Source organism: Drosophila elegans, unplaced genomic scaffold, assembly GCF_018152505.1.
Source record: "Drosophila elegans isolate 14027-0461.03 unplaced genomic scaffold, ASM1815250v1 contig_149, whole genome shotgun sequence".
NCBI lineage: Eukaryota > Metazoa > Arthropoda > Insecta > Diptera > Drosophilidae > Drosophila > Drosophila elegans.
In genome coordinates this window covers 1,076,458-1,097,197 of record NW_024545513.1, presented here as the reverse complement: position 1 = coordinate 1,097,197, position 20,740 = coordinate 1,076,458, and the positions used below count along the sequence as shown (strand labels likewise).

Sequence of the window (20,740 nt, the reverse complement as noted above, 5' to 3'; positions counted from 1 at the left end):
ATAATTATCAGAAACTTTCTCTGCATGTAGTGGGAACATGCTCCACATGTAGCGAAGTTACCCTCCTCAGTTAGCTGAGACACCCTCCACTGTTAGAGATGGAAAAACATCTATGACACATTCAGTGAGTAAGCTAACATTTCTGTTGAGTTCAAGAACGATGTTTTCAGCCAACGATTTTTTGCCACCTCTAGCAAGTGAACTAACATTTCTGTTAGTAAAACGATGATTTTAAACATTTATGTTAGGAAAATGATGATCTAAACATAAATGTAAGGAAAATAATGATTTTAACATAAATGTTAGGAAAAGTTGAATTTTAAAATTTCTCATGGAAAATTCAAGTTCTCAACCACCGAAGTTCCCACCCACCCAAACAATCGATATTGGTATCGATGCTTGCCCACCTCCATTGCCACTTAGTTTTTTTTACAGTTTTTTTTCAGACTCCAAAGCCATCCACATCCATTCCTTTTAAATAGCGGCGTGCGGCAAAAAGAAAATCGAGCGAAAAGCAGCCAATCTTATTGTTGTGATCCTGATTCCCCCCGATCGCGGTTATATTTTTTTGTTCAGTGCATCGAAGTGCGGGGTTTTTCACAGAACAAACGAAGCGGCAGGCCAAAGCGGACACGCAAAACAAAAAACGAAGTACGCAAAAAGGAGAAAAAGAGAAGCAGCAGTTTACAACTACACCAAAATAAAAGTGATTACGCATAATTCGTATGTTTTTCTTGTTGTTGATTTTTGCAGTGTATACATTTAATTTTGTTGATTTTCCAAAAAGGTATATTGGAATTCGTTTTACAAACATCATTTGCAAAAGCCGCCAAAAGTCTACGTACAAAAGAAAGTGTGCGTAAAGGCGAAAAAAACCAAGCCCAAAAGTGAAATTTCTCTCGGCATTCTTTGTAGTTTTTTTTTTGTTTGTTTATGCCTTGTTAAATATTTAAATCTAAACTATGTATATAAAAGGCATTTCGGCTTTTGTGTGTGCTTCATTCAGCAAAATAAATGAAAGAAGAGGAGAGAAAGGTGAAGAGAGAGGGAGAATGACTGAAGGAGGAAGAGAGAGCCTTTTATCAACGGCTATCAGCGGAAATATTTGTTGCCGCACCCCGCTTGACCTTATTCTCTCTCGCTCCCTCCTTTATCCCTCTCCCTTCCCTCTCTCTTTATCACCTTCTCTTTTTGCAAGGTGCAGTCGGCCCGCATTTTGCCCGTTGACTCATACACACAAACGCCAGACACAAACACACAAGTACGCACACGCCCCTTCCCGTTCACCCCCTCTTTCTCCCCATCTTCCTTTTTGGGATCGTTTTGAGCTTCTCTAAATTCAGTTTACCGTATTTTGCGGTATTTTTCGCCAATACTAAGGGTAAATTTAATAGTTCCAAATTGGGATTTAGAAGTCATTAAAACCACTAATTAGCTTATGAGCTCTACTTTAAATATTGGTTATTGGTTAATCAATTTGACTCTTAGTAAAGTTACCAAATGTTGCGGTATTTTTGACAAAAACATATTTTTGCGTATTTTTTACGTTTCAAGTGACAAAGTAAAATTTTCACAGATTCTTTTTTTAACTTGGTATCTACGATAAAATATTTTATTCTATTTTCGCAGTATTTAAGGCAAAGTTACATACATCAAATAAATAAATACAAAAATATTTTTATTGTATGTTTTTGAATTTTGTTTTGTTGGTTTTTTTCTGAATTTTTAAGAATTTTGTTGTAAAATTTTTGTCATTTAAAATACACGAAAATTCTTAGAAACCGTCTTTTAATCTCAGTTATTTTCTGAAATCGTGTTTATGGCATTTGCTTTGGCACATTTATCGTATATTTTTGGTTTGACCTGTTTTCCGCTTCATTCTTCCCCTTTTCCCCATTTTTCTTAATCTTCTCGAACGTGCCAATTTTTGGACTCTGTTGCTAATCGGAGAACCACTTTGACATTAGCGTTAGATCATCATGATCGTAATCGTTAAGCTGCTTCAACTTTATTCGCATTTTCATGTTCCATCTTTTTGTTTCATCACGTTAAAGCCCCAGCTAAAAAAATAAAAAAAAAATAAAATAAACTGGAAACGTGACACGGAAAAATGGTTTGAATTAACGTTTTACAGTTTTTAATTAAGCACAAGTTCAAGTTCAATATGTGTGCCTCCTGGTTTCAATTTAATCATTTTTCTCTGACTCACTCCTTAATGATTCCCGAACAACTTGTTTTTGATGTGTGTCACACACCATAATATCTTTCCTTGCTAATTATTATTTGTTTGTTTGTTTGTTTGTTTGTTTGTTTGTCTGTTTGGTTACTAAGGGGCGTCAAAAGCTTTCAGCAGTAAAACGCGAACCGAACGAGGCGAAAAAAGAGAATTATGCAAAATAATGCGTTCTGAGTTCCCCCAAAACTGAGCCATCGAACGGTTGACAGACAACCGGGATGGGAAATCGGGGGCACCGGGAGGTGTTGGCTTATTGAGTTCATTGATTTTTTATTTTTCCCCATTTTATGCTGGCCAAATTCGACACTAGAGTACCAGGTTTTTTGTTCTTGCAAAGCCTTTAAATTTAAAGTCTTCTTTATAATAAACTAAATGAGCATTTTGTTTTTAGAAATTTGATTTATTAGTTCAAGTTTACATTCAGTTTGTTTATTGGCATTCCTAGTAATTAAAGCTGTTATTAAAAACCAAGAAATAAAGGCAAATTCTTATTTTACATAAAGTCTCTGTTTAAATTTTTAGTATATTCCAAAAAACTAATTTGTAAGATGAAATTATTTTGACCTCTTTGCAGATGAAAACATCTGTGACCTTTTTCTAATGTACTTCTCTGTCAGGTAGGAATAGATCAACGACAAAAGAAGAAAAAGCCAGTGACTGACTCATGATCTTTACGATCTCTAGCAGTGACACAGATTCTATATAATTTTTCTCATCTTTTGTTCGGCATCTCTGGCATTTGCTAACTTGGCCCAAAGGCAGAAGATAGCGCAACTTGCCAACTTAGTCCAATTTAAAGTCATCAAGCTGTGATTTGCTCTAATTTCAGTTCTAATGGGAGCTCGTGAGGGGAGACAAATCAGTGAAATGAGTTTCTTTTCAAGACTCTATAAAAGTTTGTTGTTACATTATTGATGTCCATCTTGGCCTAATGCAGGGTTATTGTACACTTAATTTGCTTTGACAGGAACGAAAGAAAAAGTCCATAATGTGATTTGCCAAAGTGGAGAGTTTGTTTTGAAAGATATCTGATAAATTGGGTTTTGATGATGCCGGAATTTGAAAGCCAAATGTGTGAAATACGTTTATATACCCTTGTCTTGTCTTAAACGTTGTTGATCGAATGATGCAGATTTTATTGATAAAGTAAATTTATAAAATTACAAATATAATTATATAAGGTTGTAAACTATTCAGCTTTTTTACTTTCTTTGATTTAAATTAAATAATTCAATTTAATAAATAGTTAGAATTATTTTAAAATCAGTTACTGATTTAAAATTTGTTTAATGTCAAAAATTTTTGATTGCCACACTTTATACACTATTCATTCCAATTTAAAAACATTTAACCTTAAGAGATCTTTACATATGTTTATCTTACGATACTCGACACATTCGCGTAATCATTTATTTGTTTGCTCACTTTTTGTTGTTACATCATCGTATCAGCATCTTCAAAGTTCTCTAGCATAACATACCTTATACAGGTTTTTTTTTTTTATTTTTTTGTTAAAATTTGTTTTTGTTCAGGTTTTCAAGTGTTTTTCCATGGCTTTTGTTGTTGCTTTATCGCATTTGAACATCTTTTATCACAGCTGACTATGCCTAGGTTTTAATTATGCTCTCCTCGCTTCAGAAAACACTTCCCACGCATTGTTCGTATATGTACCTACCTAGTTTTTTTATATATTCAACTCCGGTGTGAATTAAGTTTTTTTTTTTCTGTGTGCAAGAGTATAGCTATCGCTATCTCGAAAGGAGATCAAACTTGTTCGTCCAAATAAAACACTTTGTTCATGGCTCTGGAGCCACGCATTTCGCTTGACAAGTTTTCCTTAACTTGTACAAAGAAAGTTGTAAATAAAAGGTGCACAACAAATGAACAAGTTCCCCAACACTTTCTCAGGGTAAACAAAAAAGTACCTGGCCATTTTGGAGAGGGGTCAGAAAAATGTACAACAGTTCAAAACGATATTGCCGCAGAAACAATTAAACAAGGCATCATGCTGTGAAAATAATTAAGAACAATTGCACTCTTAATAATACTGAAACAAATATGCGATATGCTTTAAATTCGAAATTTGCTGTACACAAAAATGGCTTAAACAAAAAAATAAATGTCATTTAAAAATATATATTGTAACTATTACATTTGTTAACACCTTTTCTATGATGGCTTTTTATTTATTTTAAATATTTTTATATATTTTAACATATTTTCTCTCTGTGTGGAAGCGAATTTTTAACATGACATTGAAAATGTACGCGACTGCGCAGCGGCGTCGAAATCGTTGACTAAATGCAAATTCAAATGTATTTTGTGACTCAGCTAGAAAAATGGCATTCCAATGAGAATTATTTTCGGGATCCATTCATTCGAGAATGTATCATACAACAATAGAATTAATAATACTTTTGTTTTCACTCTAAAGAATTTTCTTTAAAGCTGTAACAAGTTAAAAAAATGTACAGAGAGCTATTTTCTTATTAATCGCATAGAAATATAATATATATGTCCTATATAATAAATTGTCAACCCCAATTTTGTTATGCAGTGTCATTTGTTGCCCTTGTCGCACAAGTGCATTGAACTGATCTAACGGAGAACCAATGAAATAAAAAAGTTCACTTGTAGAGATGTCTTCTGCTTGATTAATGCACTCTACACTCCATTGCTATCTCTCTCTCTCTCTTACTCTGCCATCCCATCTCTTTTTCACTTCTTTTGAGTACACTCAGACCTGCATTTAATGATGTACAAAAAAAGGGAATAAAAAACAGATTGTAATGCAAAATTCCCACACAAAGTCAAAGAAGTTGATGACAAGTTGCAAAAAAAAAAAAAAGAGCGAGTAGAAAGAGACAATATTGTGCGTGCATTTCCTATCTTTTTTCTGCACATAAGTACATACGTATATGCAGTTTATTGAACTTAATCTTGTGCGGAAGTTTTACAAAATCACGCCTCTCCGCTTTGGAGAATGCAACAAAAATGTACAAATAAATTAAAATAAAAAAGAAAAGAAAAGAAAAGAAAAGCGGCGACAAGAAATCGCGCTCTGCACTTGTTGTTAATTCTGCAAATGGCGCAGCAAAATAAATAAAAAGAGGCAAAAAGGGGGCAAAAACTTGGCAGAAAATTAAACGCCGTCAAATGGCAGCCAGAAAAATAAGGGGGCGTGGCATTTGAAAGGGATTTAAGCATTTCAAGTGCTCAATTACGCTCGGTATTTCGTTTATCTGTTTTTAGTTTGTTTTATTTTTCTTTTTTTTTTTTTTTTTTGGGCTCGAGCAAAGGAATTTTTTTGCCATAAAATCGTTCCAGTAATTACCATAAACTTATAGGATAGTCTTATAAACATTTTCTGCGGTCTATAAATACGGCTCTTTTTCTCCATTCGTGCACTTGGAAAAGTTGCGGCAGACTTTATTTGATTTTTAATATTTTAAATTTTATTGGCCGAAATAAAGTTCCATTAGATTATTGAAATTATAAAAAGTAGTATCCCCAAATAGTACCATCACTAAATATTATATTTTAAGAAATTAAAAGTACAAATTAATGTGACTTTAATCTTTTTTCTCTGCATTAACTGTAACTTTGTTAACCACAAAATCGCCCCAAGGTTATAGCCAACAAACCACAACAGCACGGGGGCAGTCAACCAACAACAGTAATAACAACAATAACAATAATACCATAACAACGCCAACAAGGCCTAAAGTAAACTGAAATAACTAAAAATAAAATCATTAATTTAACAGTTAGGCTTGAAATGGAACTAGCAAAACAAAAGAAAATAGGAGAAGATATAACAGAGCAAACATGGAACTCTGACACGAATTTCACGAAGCACACGCAACACGCATCCGAAAGATGGAAAATTGTTGGCTAAAAAATATAGTAACGCCTATAAAGACCACAACAATACCCAGGCAAAAATAACTCAAAACAAAAATATAACAAAATAAAAACAATATTAAAATAAAGCAAATAAAGCAATAGAAATACTTCAAAACAAATGAATAAAACATACAAAAATAAGAATTATAAATATTATAGACCTAAAAATGAGTTCATATAATAAAAAAATGTATATTTTTACAACACTTGTTTTAAAATCCTTTGGGCGTTACCTTTGCCATCTTAAAAGCTCAAAGAGTCCACCAAAATCACCCCCAACATCTTGAAAAAGTAACATACAGCTGCGCTTATAATAAACATTCCATTAAGGCATAATAATAATAAACATTCCATTAAGGCATAGGAAACCTTTTGCTTTTATTTAACTTAATATTCAGTTTCCAATAAAAACAATTGGGCTTTAAAAATGTTGATACTGTTTAAGTATTTCAAGAAAAATTAAAACTGTTAATAGTTCTAAATAATTCACTTTTCAAAATACTGTTGTAACAAATTTTCAACAAAGTAAAGAAAAATAATCAGAAATCCTCGTTTATCTGCACTTTGTGTTTAAATACAAATATTATTAAAAGTTGAAATATTTCTTAAATTAACAAATGTTAATAGGGATTTTTATATATGACCCCATTTCAAAATTCCAAAAGTTGCTTCAAAACTAATCTGGATAACTACTTCCATAAACTAAAAAGCTACTCTTTTCATGACCGCGGCTGTATATCTTGGGGAATACCAGAGTAACCTCGGGGGCTCTGACTCTCCCACCTGATATACATATATATACCCCTTTTCAGGTGTCATTAGAGCAACCTACCCACTAATGCTATAATGCCAACATAAAGAGGCGAAGGAAATTAAGGCAATGCCAAAGGCCAGAAACACGAAAGGGGTGAGGAAGGGGAGAAGAAGGGGAGAAGAAGGGGAGAAGGCATAAAAGGCACGTATTTGTGGGAAACTGGTAATAGCGGTAAACTCGTAGACTTTCGTGCACTCTAGGCATTATAACTAAACTCTTCGAGTTGCACATGCCACACATCACGCTTGGATAGCCACCCACAGAAGAGGCGCAAAAATACGGTGAACGCTCGATAAAACGATTAAGGATGGCCCAACATCGATAGTCTGGAAATGGTTGATATCGCTTATCCACATTTGGTACTAAAAATAAAATGGATATCTCTGTTATAAAAATAGAGAAATTTTTAAATATTTTGGATTTTTAAGAATTGATAACTTTAAGAATATGGGTTTCAGTTCAATCAAAAGCGTTAATCTTAGATCGTCCTTTTCTTTAAGATTGTTTTAAAAAAAAATTTTAAACTTTAAGTTGTATAGATGTCCTATAATTTTGATCATGAGGCTTTAAAAACCAAATTAATTTAAAAAGCTTTTTTTTTAAACAATATAGTCGTTTTTCAAGCATACATTCATTTCAAACATTAAAGTTATCATTGTTTTGACAGTCTACATTCCAGAGTGTTCACTGTAATAGTAAAATAAAAGCAACCCGTGGCCGAAGACCATGAAAAGCCACGAAAAACTAAACTCCAAAAAGGAGAAGACGCTGAAAACTGACGTCATTGCCGCCAATCCACCACCAAAATAATAAAAAGGGGGGTATAAACGGAAAGGCAAGAAGAAAAAACAAAGGAAAAATCAATTCGAAATCGAATGGCAAAATAAGCGAAGCCATGATATGAGTAATAAACAAATCGGACGCCCAACGGAGCCGGTAGATTTAAAAAAATATAATACGTATACATATGCACAAACACATATAGCAGAGAAATTGCGGATTGTGAAAAACTTCATAAATTCTATCGATCGGCGGTTTCTTCGGTCTGTTCAAAATCACTTGGGACCAAATAAATATCGGCCAAAACGATTCGATTCTTCATACTAAATTATTGGCCCCGGGGAAAAGTTCACTCGAAGTGTATCAATCGGAAAAGGTAGTTTATATATTATGGGGTAAAAGTGCAAACATTGTTGCCGATGAAAGTACTATAGTTTGTTGGGCCCGTTGGCGCGAAAAAGGTGAAAGGAAATTTCATTTTCTACATTAAACTATTTAGTCTTTGATGTACTAAAAGATTAATGACAAGTTTACGTTTTAATGTTGTTTGAAAATGTAGAGATACATGATTAATGATTAAATAAAGATTTCCAAAAGAAATAAGAAACGTATAAAGTAAATTTGTTTATAAAATTAGAAGGGATTCAAAACTAAAATATTCGATACATTAAAATATATAAACACGGTTCGAAAATTTCAAATTTATTGCATTTAAGCATTTAAGTAATGGAAAGCTCAAAACACATTAAAAAACTAACTGAGAACGTTTGAAATGTTTTGTTTGAAGTACAAATATCTGGCACTGATTAATGAGCTCATGGGAAAATTAAATTAAAACACATTTTCTTTTTTATGTTTCTGCCTTGTTTTAATAATTTTAAAGAGCTTTTCTAGTTTGATGCTTAAAAAGGCTTCATTTATATAAATATATATTTGTTTAGGCCAAAAATTATTTTTTAATTTTTATTTAAAACAAACGCTATAGTTTTTTGAAGCATTATCCAACCAAACAGAACACAGAAGGCATAAAATTAATATTTGATGAACATGAAAGAGCCGTTTATGTTGACACACCAAATAGAAATAGAGGAAACGAAATTCCGTTTTTGTTTAGAATGCAAACAAGAACTTTGGCTAATTTATTCACAAAGCTGGGTGGCTTTTGCGGGGTGGTACTGCTACTAGCATAAACAACTAGGCAATGACGTCATGGCAGGTGAAATGACTTTTAGTTGGATTATTTTGAGCAAAAGGTAACAAATGAAATTTCCGCAAAACAAAACGCATGTGAACCAAACACAAAATGTTTGCAAAACACCAACATGTTCATATAGTATACAAAAGTATACAACCCGTTCTATGTTTTGGCCTTAATTAATTAGAGGGAAAATTATTTTTTATGCCACCATTAAAAACTAAAAATTCGTTTCTGCTTTGTTTGGTTTTTTTTTATTATAACAATTAAATCGGCTTTTACGACTTTGGTTTAGGAAAAACAGATATATATATATATTTCCACAGCACACAATCTTATCAGCAGAATCATCATCGAATTTTCCTTATTTACTTGAGGAAGCCAAAATGTTGCTTGAAATGTTCAGATTAACAAATAAATAAAAAAAGATCAAGTCAAGGGAAATTATTAAGAAATGATTGTATGTTGATGGTTTTTAGCTTTTAGCTTCATGTGATAACTTCGGGTTCTTCAATTGCCTTTCATAACCGGTCACCATTGGCTTTGGGAACCATATCTCGTTTAACTCGACGGTTAACTTCCAAGTCAACTATTTTTTATTGCAAAAAAAGTAGAGTCTTAATCGAACGTCAATATTTCAATTGAAAATGAGAAATTCCTAATTGCATATGTGCAGCTTTACTAGTTTTTTTTTGTTTTTTGTCTTGCTCAACTATAAATTCAATTGGTATGCACATTCCCGCTTTTGGACCATACAATCTTGGCCATAATGTTAATTTTAGAAAAAGTGCAGATGCGGAAAAACGATGCGGTCTTCTAGATCGTTAAAAGTTTTTTGGAAATATTATTATGATCGTTTATGTGCTACATAATTGCTTGCATTTTTGGCCTTTATTGAAGTTGTAGAATGTTCTTTGAAAATACTGAAAACACAAATATTACAAATACATCACCAAAATCAGTTTAAAAGAAACATTTTTTTTTTATAAATTTTAAGAAATTTAATTAAAAAAAACATCTGGAATGGAATTAAGGAACTTATAGCAATGCCCATTTTTTTTTGTATCACTGGCCACCAGGTTTTTCCACTGTTTTCGCGTTGTCAAGCTCGCGCAGCGTTGCGTATGAGTAATATGCAATTTAACAAGTTTGCTGCCGCTCTATTCCCAGGTGTTGCTGTTAGCAATGTTAGCAATTGGCCAACAATCCTCCTTGACAATTCAATTGACTCAACAACATGGGTGTGGGAAGTTTTTTCCCTCCACTTTTTCGACTTTTATTTGCGCGCTATCTTTCGAGTCGAAATTGATTGACGTGCAGCTCTACGTTGATTACTCATACGCAGTGGTGGCCCAACCGGCTGCCTGACTGGCAATTGTTGGCCGTTGTTTCATTTGGCTGACTGACTTGTTGCCTCCGGATTGATTCGACAGCAGCAGCTGCCCGCTTTCCATTTAATTTTCCACTTTTCCACCGCTGCCGCGTCAAATCGAAAGGCAGCTGCAGAAAAAAATAAGTGTATGGGAAAAGGCGGAATAAATAGAGATAAAAAAGGGAATTGGCTTATTTTTGGAATACCCTTTTGTTTCTTGCGAGTTTATTTCGGAGATTTTCACAACGCTTGTGGGGCAACCACTTTTTCTGTTTCCAATGTCTGTCCAAAGTCTAGACAAGTGTTTGGATTTGCTACAAACATTTTATAAAACTTCTCAAAGACGTTTTTGTAAACAAAAATGTAGCTGTGTTTGGAAACATATCTCAATTTCTGCCTTCAAAGTACTTCAAATATAATTGATATCAATATATGTAAAAATATGTATACTTTTAATAAATCAATTATACAATGTTTTATTTATGTGATTTTTATTTATTTTTAAAATTAAAAATAGTTTTGTTTTTATCAAATTATTTAAATCAAAGTTTTAAATCAACTATTCAATGTTTTATTTTTGTATAATTAAAAATAGTTATATTTTATTTTCATACATTTCAAAGCCAAAATAACGAGATATGATACAAAACATAAATACGCTTTTTAAAGCCAACAAACCTATCTCATGCAACAACCATAAACAATTATTTCGATACGTTTGCATTTGAATGCGGTTTACATTTAGCTTGTGTCATTTTTTTAATGGATCCAATTTTGTGGTTATTTTCGGTAACTTAAATACCCTGGCAACCCTGACTCGGTTGCGGATTAATAACCAAGTTAAGCTGGGAAAAAAATACAGCTTATAGTGGGAATGGGAATCCGCTTGAATGTTTGAACTCTTCAATGGAAATTGGCCAACTGCCAAATGTGCACGTGTGCCTATTTGGGCTCATTTTACAGGGAATGGGAATATTTACCCCAATGCGTACTTTACAATGCCTCAATTTATTGCAATCGATGACGCAGTGAGCGAAGAAAGAATGGGTTGGAATGGAATGGTCACAAAAGGCTAATTGCAAACGGCAGCGGGTAAAAAAACAAAACAAAAACAAAACCCTAGAGACATTTTGGCCCGGTCTGCATTATGCTGCTATATATGTTGGTCTTTATGTTGCTTTTGCTTTTGCTGTTGTTGCCCCGCTTTGCCATGTGTAAATAGTTCAATGAACTTTTCATTTTATGCTTCATTTGCGACTCGAACCAAACGAAAGAAACAAGTCACAAAACTCACAACTACGAAAGTCGAAGTTGCAAATACCCTATCACTGATAAGAAAGTGGATTAGTAAAAATAAATAGCCGACTATTGAATGAAAAATTTTATATTTAAACTAAATATTAAATCATATTAATAAAATATTTTTAATTGTTTCTATTTGATTTAAAAGCATTTTATTTAAGTTACAAATTGTTTAAATTTGAATTACATTTTTAGATACTAAATGCAATTACAAAAATAGTCAAATCAAAAGGATTGATACAGTTTAATAATTTTAAAATTTAAAATAACTAGATGGGTATAAAATCAAAAGGTCTAAAATCACATTTTATAAAATCACATGTTATAAAATCTATATAACACAAATATTTTATATGGCACTATGGTCAAATAAATATAGAGCATACACCTTGAAAGGGTATTGAAAGTGTAAAAAGTACAATGGCTACTCATTGACGGCTTTTCTTATTGCCATCGTTTGTTACGTAACCCGAAGAAAAGCTGAAAAGCCGAGTCAAAAACAATCAGTGAACCTGTGAGCCGACTGTTTAGTTGACAGCTCCTATTTTTGTTTGGGAAACATACTATATACGATCGTGGTTTCCTCTACAGTTGACCATTTATATTCCCATTCGCACCCTATACGTATATAAGCCGCTCCCAAAAAAAAAAAACATGACAAAACCACAACAAGAAATATGCGTTTATTTTACTTTTTGCTGACAAGCCAAACAGGAAGCTTCCATTTATTATTCATATAATTATTTATATGTATTTCCCGCATATTTGCAGAGCCAGTGAGCCAGTGAGCCAGTGAGCAAGTGAGCGAGTGAGCGAGCAGATCCCGCCATCATGAGCAAGAAGCCGACAGCCGGACCGGCGCTCCACAAGGTCATCATGGTGGGCAGTGGCGGCGTGGGAAAGTCCGCCCTCACACTGCAGTTCATGTACGACGAGTTTGTCGAGGACTACGAGCCCACCAAGGCCGATAGCTATAGGAAAAAGGTGAGGATCCAGAGACATCGAATTCACGAGTTTTCAATACAAAAATAGTAGTGGTGCATTAAACAAAACCAGCAGCCCTAATAACCAAAAGTCAAACAATAGTTCACAATATATGATTGAGAATCGGAAAGAAAACTTATTTTAACAACGAACAACCATTTAAACTATTATCGAAATCGGACTAAGTAGGAAATATTTCTAAAGTCTTGTAAAGCAATCATTTAACCATCGGTTAACTATAAGAACCTTCTGTGTTCCTGTCAAATAAAAACAGTCGTAAATTAAATATAACTCACACTAATATCATAATCTAAAATATATAACACAATTTGAATTGGCATTATTTATTTTTATATTTTTGAATCAAATTTCTTAGAAATCTATTATTATTAAACAATAGTTAAGTATGGTTTATGTATACTATTGAAAAGAATATCGTTTTAAAAAAATGAAAACACTTTTAATTAATATTTTAAATAATAATAATAATACCCACATGTTGTGTTGTTTTTTATTCTATTCTAAATTGAAATAATAATTGGACGCAATGAAATAAGTATTGCTTAATGTTTTGTATTGTAAACCCGAATACCCTTTTGATTAATATTTTAATAAATAAACAATAAATACCCATGCAATACAGGTTGTGTTGGACGGCGAGGAAGTACAAATAGACATATTGGATACGGCTGGTCAGGAGGACTATGCCGCCATTAGAGACAATTACTTTCGCAGCGGCGAGGGATTCCTCTGTGTCTTCTCCATCACAGACGACGAAAGCTTCCAGGCAACCCAGGAATTCAGGTGAGTGTGTCAAGCGGCTCTGCTCGACTGTGCATTTTCCTCCGCATTTTCCTCGCAGTTTCCATCCCTCCCTTTTTTCGAGAGTCTCGCGTTTTGCGTTTGTCTCAGACTGACAAGTGTCGCGGTTTCATTTCTCACAAGTTTTACATATTTTTCTTTCTTGCATCTTTTTTTTTTTTTTTTATTTTGCGCTGCTAATTAGTCACACAAGTTGTTCAGTTGTTTCCCTTTTACTTTTTTTTTTTTTAGGATGTGTAATAAATCTTTATACACATCTTGGTCTGAGTTCTCCATGAGTTAATTGTTTATGTATTCTAGGGTGCTGCTTGATTGCTGTGATGTGTCATCATATATTATTTTCTTTTCCGATTATATTTTGTACTTTGGTTACTTCCACTTTTGCTTTATTTGAGCTATCTATCATTGCTAAAAAATAAAGCATTGAGCTACGAGTAAACGTCTTAAAATGCATTATTCCATTGTTCTCATAACTCAACCCTTTAGTATGCCCAGGTTAATAAATCAGCATTTAAATATTCCATAGCTCTTTCCCTTTAATCCTACCTTAAGTATGCCGTATCATGTCGTCTCTCCGGATAATTCCACCTATGGAGGATATATGTCCATATCGTTGTCATAACTGCCACTTAAAGGCGCCCTCTTTGCATACTCAAACTTGACAACTTAATGGAGCTGCAGGCAGATAAATATAACTGAGAAATAGCTATTGAATGTCAGAGTGGGACCTGCTTGGCAAATATTCCACCCGTATTTCATTATTTTCTAATATTTATGCATTCCCCTGTCCGTTTCAGTGTGTTTACATAAATATATCTTTTTACTTTCTGGCTCACATGCACTGAGTCATGTTTTCCCGATAAGCGCTTATCATTTATGGCTGTTTGGGTTTTCATTTTGTCATTTTGTCATTTGCCAATTTAACAAAAAGTTTATTACAAATTTTGTTTCATAGAAAGTTAAATTTGTAATTAGTAATTAACAGGAAATTCAATTAATTTGAAAATGATTTTTAATAGAATTTCAAATAATTGTAGTAATACATTATGCTTGTTCTTAACACTTTAAGGATAAATAATATATATAGCTTAAGCTATATCTGTCATTGAGGTTTTATTAAAGTTTTTATTGTTAAACAAAATCGATAGGCAGCCAATAAATATTATTTCTATTATATATATTATTTTCTTTGCTTTAAGCTTTCAGTTCTGTGACAGAAAAGTCACTTTTTCCCTTCTTTTTAATGTTTTTTTTTTTTAAATTCTGTTAAACCTACTAATGCATATATTTTGTCCATTCCTATTTAGAGAACAAATACTGCGGGTGAAGAATGATGAGAGCATACCGTTCCTGCTGGTCGGCAACAAGTGCGATCTGAACGACAAGCGTAAGGTTCCATTGAGCGAGTGCCAATTGAGGGCGCAGCAGTGGGCGGTGCCCTATGTGGAGACCTCGGCTAAAACCCGCGAAAATGTCGACAAGGTGAGTTGTGTGTGTGGTATTTGTCCTCCAAAAACAATACACCAACCTAATCAAAAAAAAATAAAATAGAAAACGATCTATTCGCGAAGCTCTTTTTGGAAATTGGCAAGCTAAAAACGTTTCTCCAACAAACAAAAACTGCACACAGTTATAATTTGTTCTCAACTAGTTTTCATACATAGTTTATTTCATGTGATTTGTTTTTCTTTGTTTCGCTCACAGAACGAAAACACATCGCTGAGATTGTATTCAATGTTCTCGCAAGCAAAACACTCATTTTATAGTGTCTTTCCTTATCAAGTTGTTTGAGTTTCAAGCTGTAGAGCTAGTAGAAATCAACAATCACCCACTGAAGCTTTCGTTTATGGTTTCTCTTCCTTTTAAGTGCGATTTTCTAAGGATGCCAGTAATAAATACTAGTCGTTCAAAGCCTTAAGGGCTGAAAATAAACCTTAATTTTAAGTCGGTAACTAAGTGCAGTTTTTAATATTGAAATCCCAAACAACAGTATACACTAATTCTCACGATGAATCCAAGTTCTTATCTCTCTAAATACAATCTGTCTTTATAACTTTACACTCACTTCAAGGTTAACACTTCGAGCGTTTTTAAATGATATTGATAAGTGGGGGGCGTTCAGATAACAAGTCCATGGAAAATGAGTCTGGGCATTGTTTGCATTTAAAAAGTATACAAATCTAATCAGGAAGCAACAAATCAAGGGAAAAACCCCATTTATAAATTGTAATGTAATGGGAAAACTATAAAAAACAGAAATGTTTTAAGATATAACATTTGATAACATAATATTTGGTCTAGATAACCTGTCTAAATATATTTAAAATATTTTTAGATTGAAGCAAAAAACACTCGAAACTCAAACACCAATTTAAAAGGTCTTAGGTTAGCTTACGACATTTAAGTTGATTTTGATGAGTAGCAACATTTCGTTAGTAAACCTTAATTTTTGTTTAATTATGATCTCTATTTTACTTTAAGCATTTGATTACTGTTGCAAGTAAGGGCAAATAGAATAGACTTAGAGCAATTGAAATCTAAGTGCATTGATATTATTTATCTCCCCAGGCATACACCACCTACACATAAGCGAACCACACACAAGATTCACACACAAGCACACACAGCTACAACAGAAAATGCACTGCCAAAAATCGTAGCCTAATTCTGCAAGCTTTCAACGTCGTTTCCTTTAACACGTTTACATTTTATTTTTGTTTTATTTTTACTCTTAATGACAAATGCCAAAAGCTAATAGAACTCTAGCAAAAATGTGTGTGTGTGTAATTATGTTGGTTCGATCTTTGATCCATTATTTTTATATATTGACTTGGCGATTATTACTATTTCTAATGCTGACTACTTACTCTGTATATGACTTAATTCCCAATCCACAATTACAGGTATTTTTTGATTTGATGCGCGAAATAAGATCACGAAAAACCGAAGATTCGAAAGCCACGAGCGGGCGTGCTAAAGATAGATGCAAGAAGCGGAGACTTAAGTGTACCCTACTTTAGGCATTAGGTGCATACAATTCTTCCACATTATATCCTATATATAAATATATGACCACACCCACTTAACCCGTAGACACTCTAATTCTTTGCCTAATCCCTAGCTTGATTACTTTCGGTAATCTCTATCTCTTTTACTAATTACTTTAACTCGGTTGATTACACATATAAATTTATACAAGATTTTATTTTTGATTGCAATTCCGCTTGTTGGATTTGTTTATATTATTTTTTATTGAATTTCTTTTGCCAAGACTACACAATAAACTAAACACTTTAAAATTAACTACTAGACTAGCGCTTAATATATTTGGGACAAAGCTGGAAAAACATCGATAAAAATGGTTATAGTTATCGATTGTGATTTGGTAATCGAATGTTTTGTTTTCTCAAATAATAAAAAAAGATATTATACACATTTATATGACATATAAATAATTCCATTCGTGTTTACAGTTTGAAACCTACTTCAAAATTATAAAAAGAATTTTATCGATTTGTTTTATTGGAATATAATTTACTATCAATGGTTTGCCAGCTCTATCGTGTGGTTATCTAACTTTAAATGTAAAAAAAACTTGTTTTAAAGCGTAAAAGAACAAGAAAGTGGCAGTCTAGGTTTAGTTACATTATTAGAGCTTTGATAGTGGGTTTATGAAAATATGTTGGCTTATTTGAAATAAATTAGAAATAACTTTTTTCCTATGAGTCTATCACTATCACTAAAACTAACACAAACACAAAAAGACACATCTGTACATACACGCTTATACAAACACTTTTCTAAAGCAAGATTGTTTGCAATATATTTGAAAGATTTCAATTTTTTTTTGACATTGCTTAAGATATATGCCTGAAATATTGACTTTATTTTATTTGGTTTGGTTGTATTTCTTACAAACTTTTATTTGGTGTACGAAATACGAAGAACAGGGAGTTTCTCAACTAATAAAATACAAATTAAATAAATTATAACTTACATACAATATTTAATACAATGATGGATACTTTTTAATCTCTTTAATTGTTCTGGAATTTGATATTAATTAGTTTTGAAAAGCCCTGTTTTCTGGTGAATGAAGAAAGTTTATGACACTGTGTAAACTTTTCTTTTCTTTTGATCTTTTCTACTTTGGTTTCTAGCAACTTTTCAAAATTTCTGTATTTATAGAAAAACAAATTTAACCCCACACCCTGAAAAAATAACAACGAACAAACATTACAAATATAATGAAATACTAATAAACCATTTGATTTATCTAGGTATTTTATGATCTAATCAGGGATATTTCATCGCGTAAAAAACAACGTCAGACGGACGTGAAACAGCCGCCGAAGCCCAATTCTCATTGCTGCCAACTGCTGTAGGATGAACAACAACAACAAGAACAACAACAACAACCGAAAACAACCATATGATGAACAACAAACCAACCAACCAACTGCAGCAGCAACAACAACTTGGAAACAAAAACGGCCACACGGATAATACCAACCATAATATATAAAAGATGGAGAAGAGAACGATATGATATGTTAATAAATAATTGACCTAGAGAACACCAGGACACACAAACACTGCGCTGAGAATATCTAAATTATTTGCCACACTCAAAACTCAAACACCACGTAATCGTAATCCAAGTTAACTTGCATTGTAATATACATAAATATATATTATTTAGGAAGCCAATTTCCCGATAAACATCAAATGAAAAGCACACAGACAGCACACACAGCTTAGAAATTCTGTCGTTTCGTTTTCGTTTTTTCTTTTCAATTATCGATTTTTGTGTTGCCCTCACCACCCGTACAATAAAATGTTAAACAAAAACAAAACTAAAGCTTAAACTTATTAAATATAATCAATCTTAGACACTTAAAGCAAACAGTAATAATTATGCAATTTAATAAATGCTATAAATATTTCTCTTGTTTAATTATACATACGCAAACAATTTCTTGTAATATTTTAAAGTTTAATAGCAAAATGCAAACAACACAAACCAACAAGAAACCACACAGAAAAGCTTTTTATAAATACATCTAAATATATATATAAATATATATATATACATATATATATATTTAAATATATAAAAAATAGTTTAAAGTATAAAACACTTAAAATGCTAGAAAAGAGAGGAAAAAACAAAGGAAAACGAAAATAAAAAATATCTCCAATTATTAATTGTAAACGAAGTAAATCGAAAGAAATTTTTAATGCAATTTTTGTAATTTTCTAAACCGAGAGCAAATGATTAGGGATATTAAAAAAAACACAAATGGAGAAAGATAAACTCAAGCTTTGAAGAATTTTCTTTACTAATGGTTATTTTTTCACGCTGAAACACATCCACTATATATTTAGCAATTACTCCCGATTGATTTGCATCTTTGTTTACTTTTGTAAAACTGCATTCTGTATTGTAATGTTTAAGCTATTATTATTATGATAATTATTATTATTAAATATATAAGTTATATATGCAATTAACTGATGGTTGGTTTACATTTTGTATCAAGCATTTCCCTCTTTCCCCTGTGAAAACTGTTGTGAAAAACATGAACACATGGCCTCACAACATTTTTTTTTCCCATTCACGGACACACATGCATATATCCAAACTAAAACAAGCAACAACCCGCATTTTTTTTATATAAATATATACACATAAATTATTATTACGAGTGTTTAAAATAATGGCGATTGAAGGAGTGTACGTTTAGCTTGACTCAGAAATAAACCGAAAAATATGAGAAATAAAATCAAAAAACCAAAAAACTATTTCTACTTTATGGGCACTATAAAAAAATGTACCATGCCGCCTAAACTGGAAAAGGTTGAGTTCCTGGACTTTGTATATTCCCACAGTGGGTAGGTATCGCCAAACCATTAAGACGTAATTAACGGGCGGACCCGTTTTATATAGTTTTTCGTTTTAATAAAAAAAACAGATTTTTCAAAATAGACTTTTTGAAAGATTAACTTTATGACCACTTTTTGCATCTTTGACGAGTATTTCAAAATCTGAAAAATTTTTAACTGAGATTGGCAATTTAATGACGAATTCGTCGATGTATGACATTCCATCTGGTGGCCATTTTTTCCCAAGGCTTTGATCAAAAACCGATATTTAAGCTGATTTTTTTTGGGTTTTTGGAGATTTGGTAAATAAAAAATTCCTAAAGCGTCCTTTAGTTTTAACTTGGTTAAAATTATAGGTAGAGCCATAAGAGTGACTGTTTTGGACAGCTAGCAACCTATACTACGCATCTAAAATCGGTTTAGAGCCATTTATTTGGTTTTAATAAGAAAAATTAATTTTTCAAAATAGACTTATTGAAAAATTAACTTTATGACCAATTTTTGCATTTTTGATAAGGGGGTACATCATCATTTTTTGCGAAAATTTCAAAATCTGAAAAATTTTTAACTGAAAATGCCATTTGATTGGCAATTTAATGACGAATTCGCCGATGTATGACATTCCATCTGGTGACCATTTTTTCCCAAGGTTTTGATACAAAAACCGATATTTTAGGTGCTTATTTTGGGTTTTTGGAGATTTGACAAATACAAAAATTCCTAAAGCGTTCTGTGTTGTAACTTGGCCAAAAATTTAGGTAGAGCCATAAGAGTGGCTGTTTTGGACAGCTAGCAACCTATACTACGCATCTAAAATCGGTTTAGAGCCATTTATTTGGTTTTAATAAGAAAAATTAATTTTTCAAAATAGACTTATTGAAAAATTAACTTTATGACCAATTTTTGCATTTTTGATAAGGGGGTACATCATCATTTTTTGCGAAAATTTCAAAATCTGAAAATTTTTTAACTGAAAATGCCATTTGATTGGCAATTTAATGACGAATTCGCCGATGTATGACATTCCATCTGGTGACCATTTTTTCCCAAGGTTTTGATACAAAAACCGATATTTTAGGTGCTTATTTTGGGTTTTTGGAGATTTGACAAATACAAAAATTCCTAAAGCGTTCTGTGTTGTAACTTGGCCAAAATTATAGGTAGAGCCATAAGAGTGGCTGTTTTGGACAGCTAGCAACCTTTACTACGCATCTAAAATCGGTTTAGAGCCATTTATTTGGTTTTAATAAGAAAAATTAATTTTTCAAAATAGACTTATTGAAAAATTAACTTTATGACCAATTTTTGCTTTTTTTATCATCATTTTTTCCGAATTTTTGAAAATCTGAAAAATGTTTAACTGAGAATGCCATTTGATTGGCAATTTAATGTCGAATTCGCCGATGTATGACATTCCGTATTTTGAAATTGATTTTATTAACT

At 32.4% G+C, this 20,740-nt stretch overlaps 1 protein-coding gene across 4 annotated transcripts; it reads left to right on the top strand.

Moving 5' to 3' along the window:
- The first annotated feature begins 432 nt into the window (after window positions 1-432).
- On the top strand, window positions 433-19,113 carry LOC108135911 (ras-related protein Ral-a). Of its 4 annotated transcripts, none has more exons than XM_017256837.2 (6): window positions 433-651; window positions 12,377-12,589; window positions 13,233-13,393; window positions 14,719-14,893; window positions 16,315-16,438; window positions 17,692-17,798. In XM_017256837.2, exons 2-5 carry the CDS (start codon window positions 12,437-12,439, stop codon window positions 16,429-16,431), a joined length of 606 nt encoding a protein of 201 aa, XP_017112326.1. In that variant the 5' UTR covers window positions 433-651; window positions 12,377-12,436; the 3' UTR covers window positions 16,432-16,438; window positions 17,692-17,798. The 4 variants fall into 4 exon arrangements, with proteins under 4 accessions (XP_017112326.1, XP_017112323.1, XP_017112324.1 ...); XM_017256834.2 differs by having other exon boundaries at window positions 433-706; XM_017256835.2 differs by having other exon boundaries at window positions 433-723.
- Window positions 19,114-20,740: the final 1,627 nt, after the last annotated feature.

Bases quoted from the DNA above. Each gene is read 5' to 3' on its own strand.
- LOC108135911 (XM_017256837.2), top strand. From the start codon at position 12,437: ATGAGCAAGAAGCCGACAGCCGGACCGGCGCTCCACAAGGTCATCATG. The intron at 13,394-14,718 runs GTGAGTGTGTCA...ATTCCTATTTAG, and splicing joins CAGGCAACCCAGGAATTCAG to AGAACAAATACTGCGGGTGA. The intron at 14,894-16,314 runs GTGAGTTGTGTG...CCACAATTACAG, and splicing joins CCCGCGAAAATGTCGACAAG to GTATTTTTTGATTTGATGCG.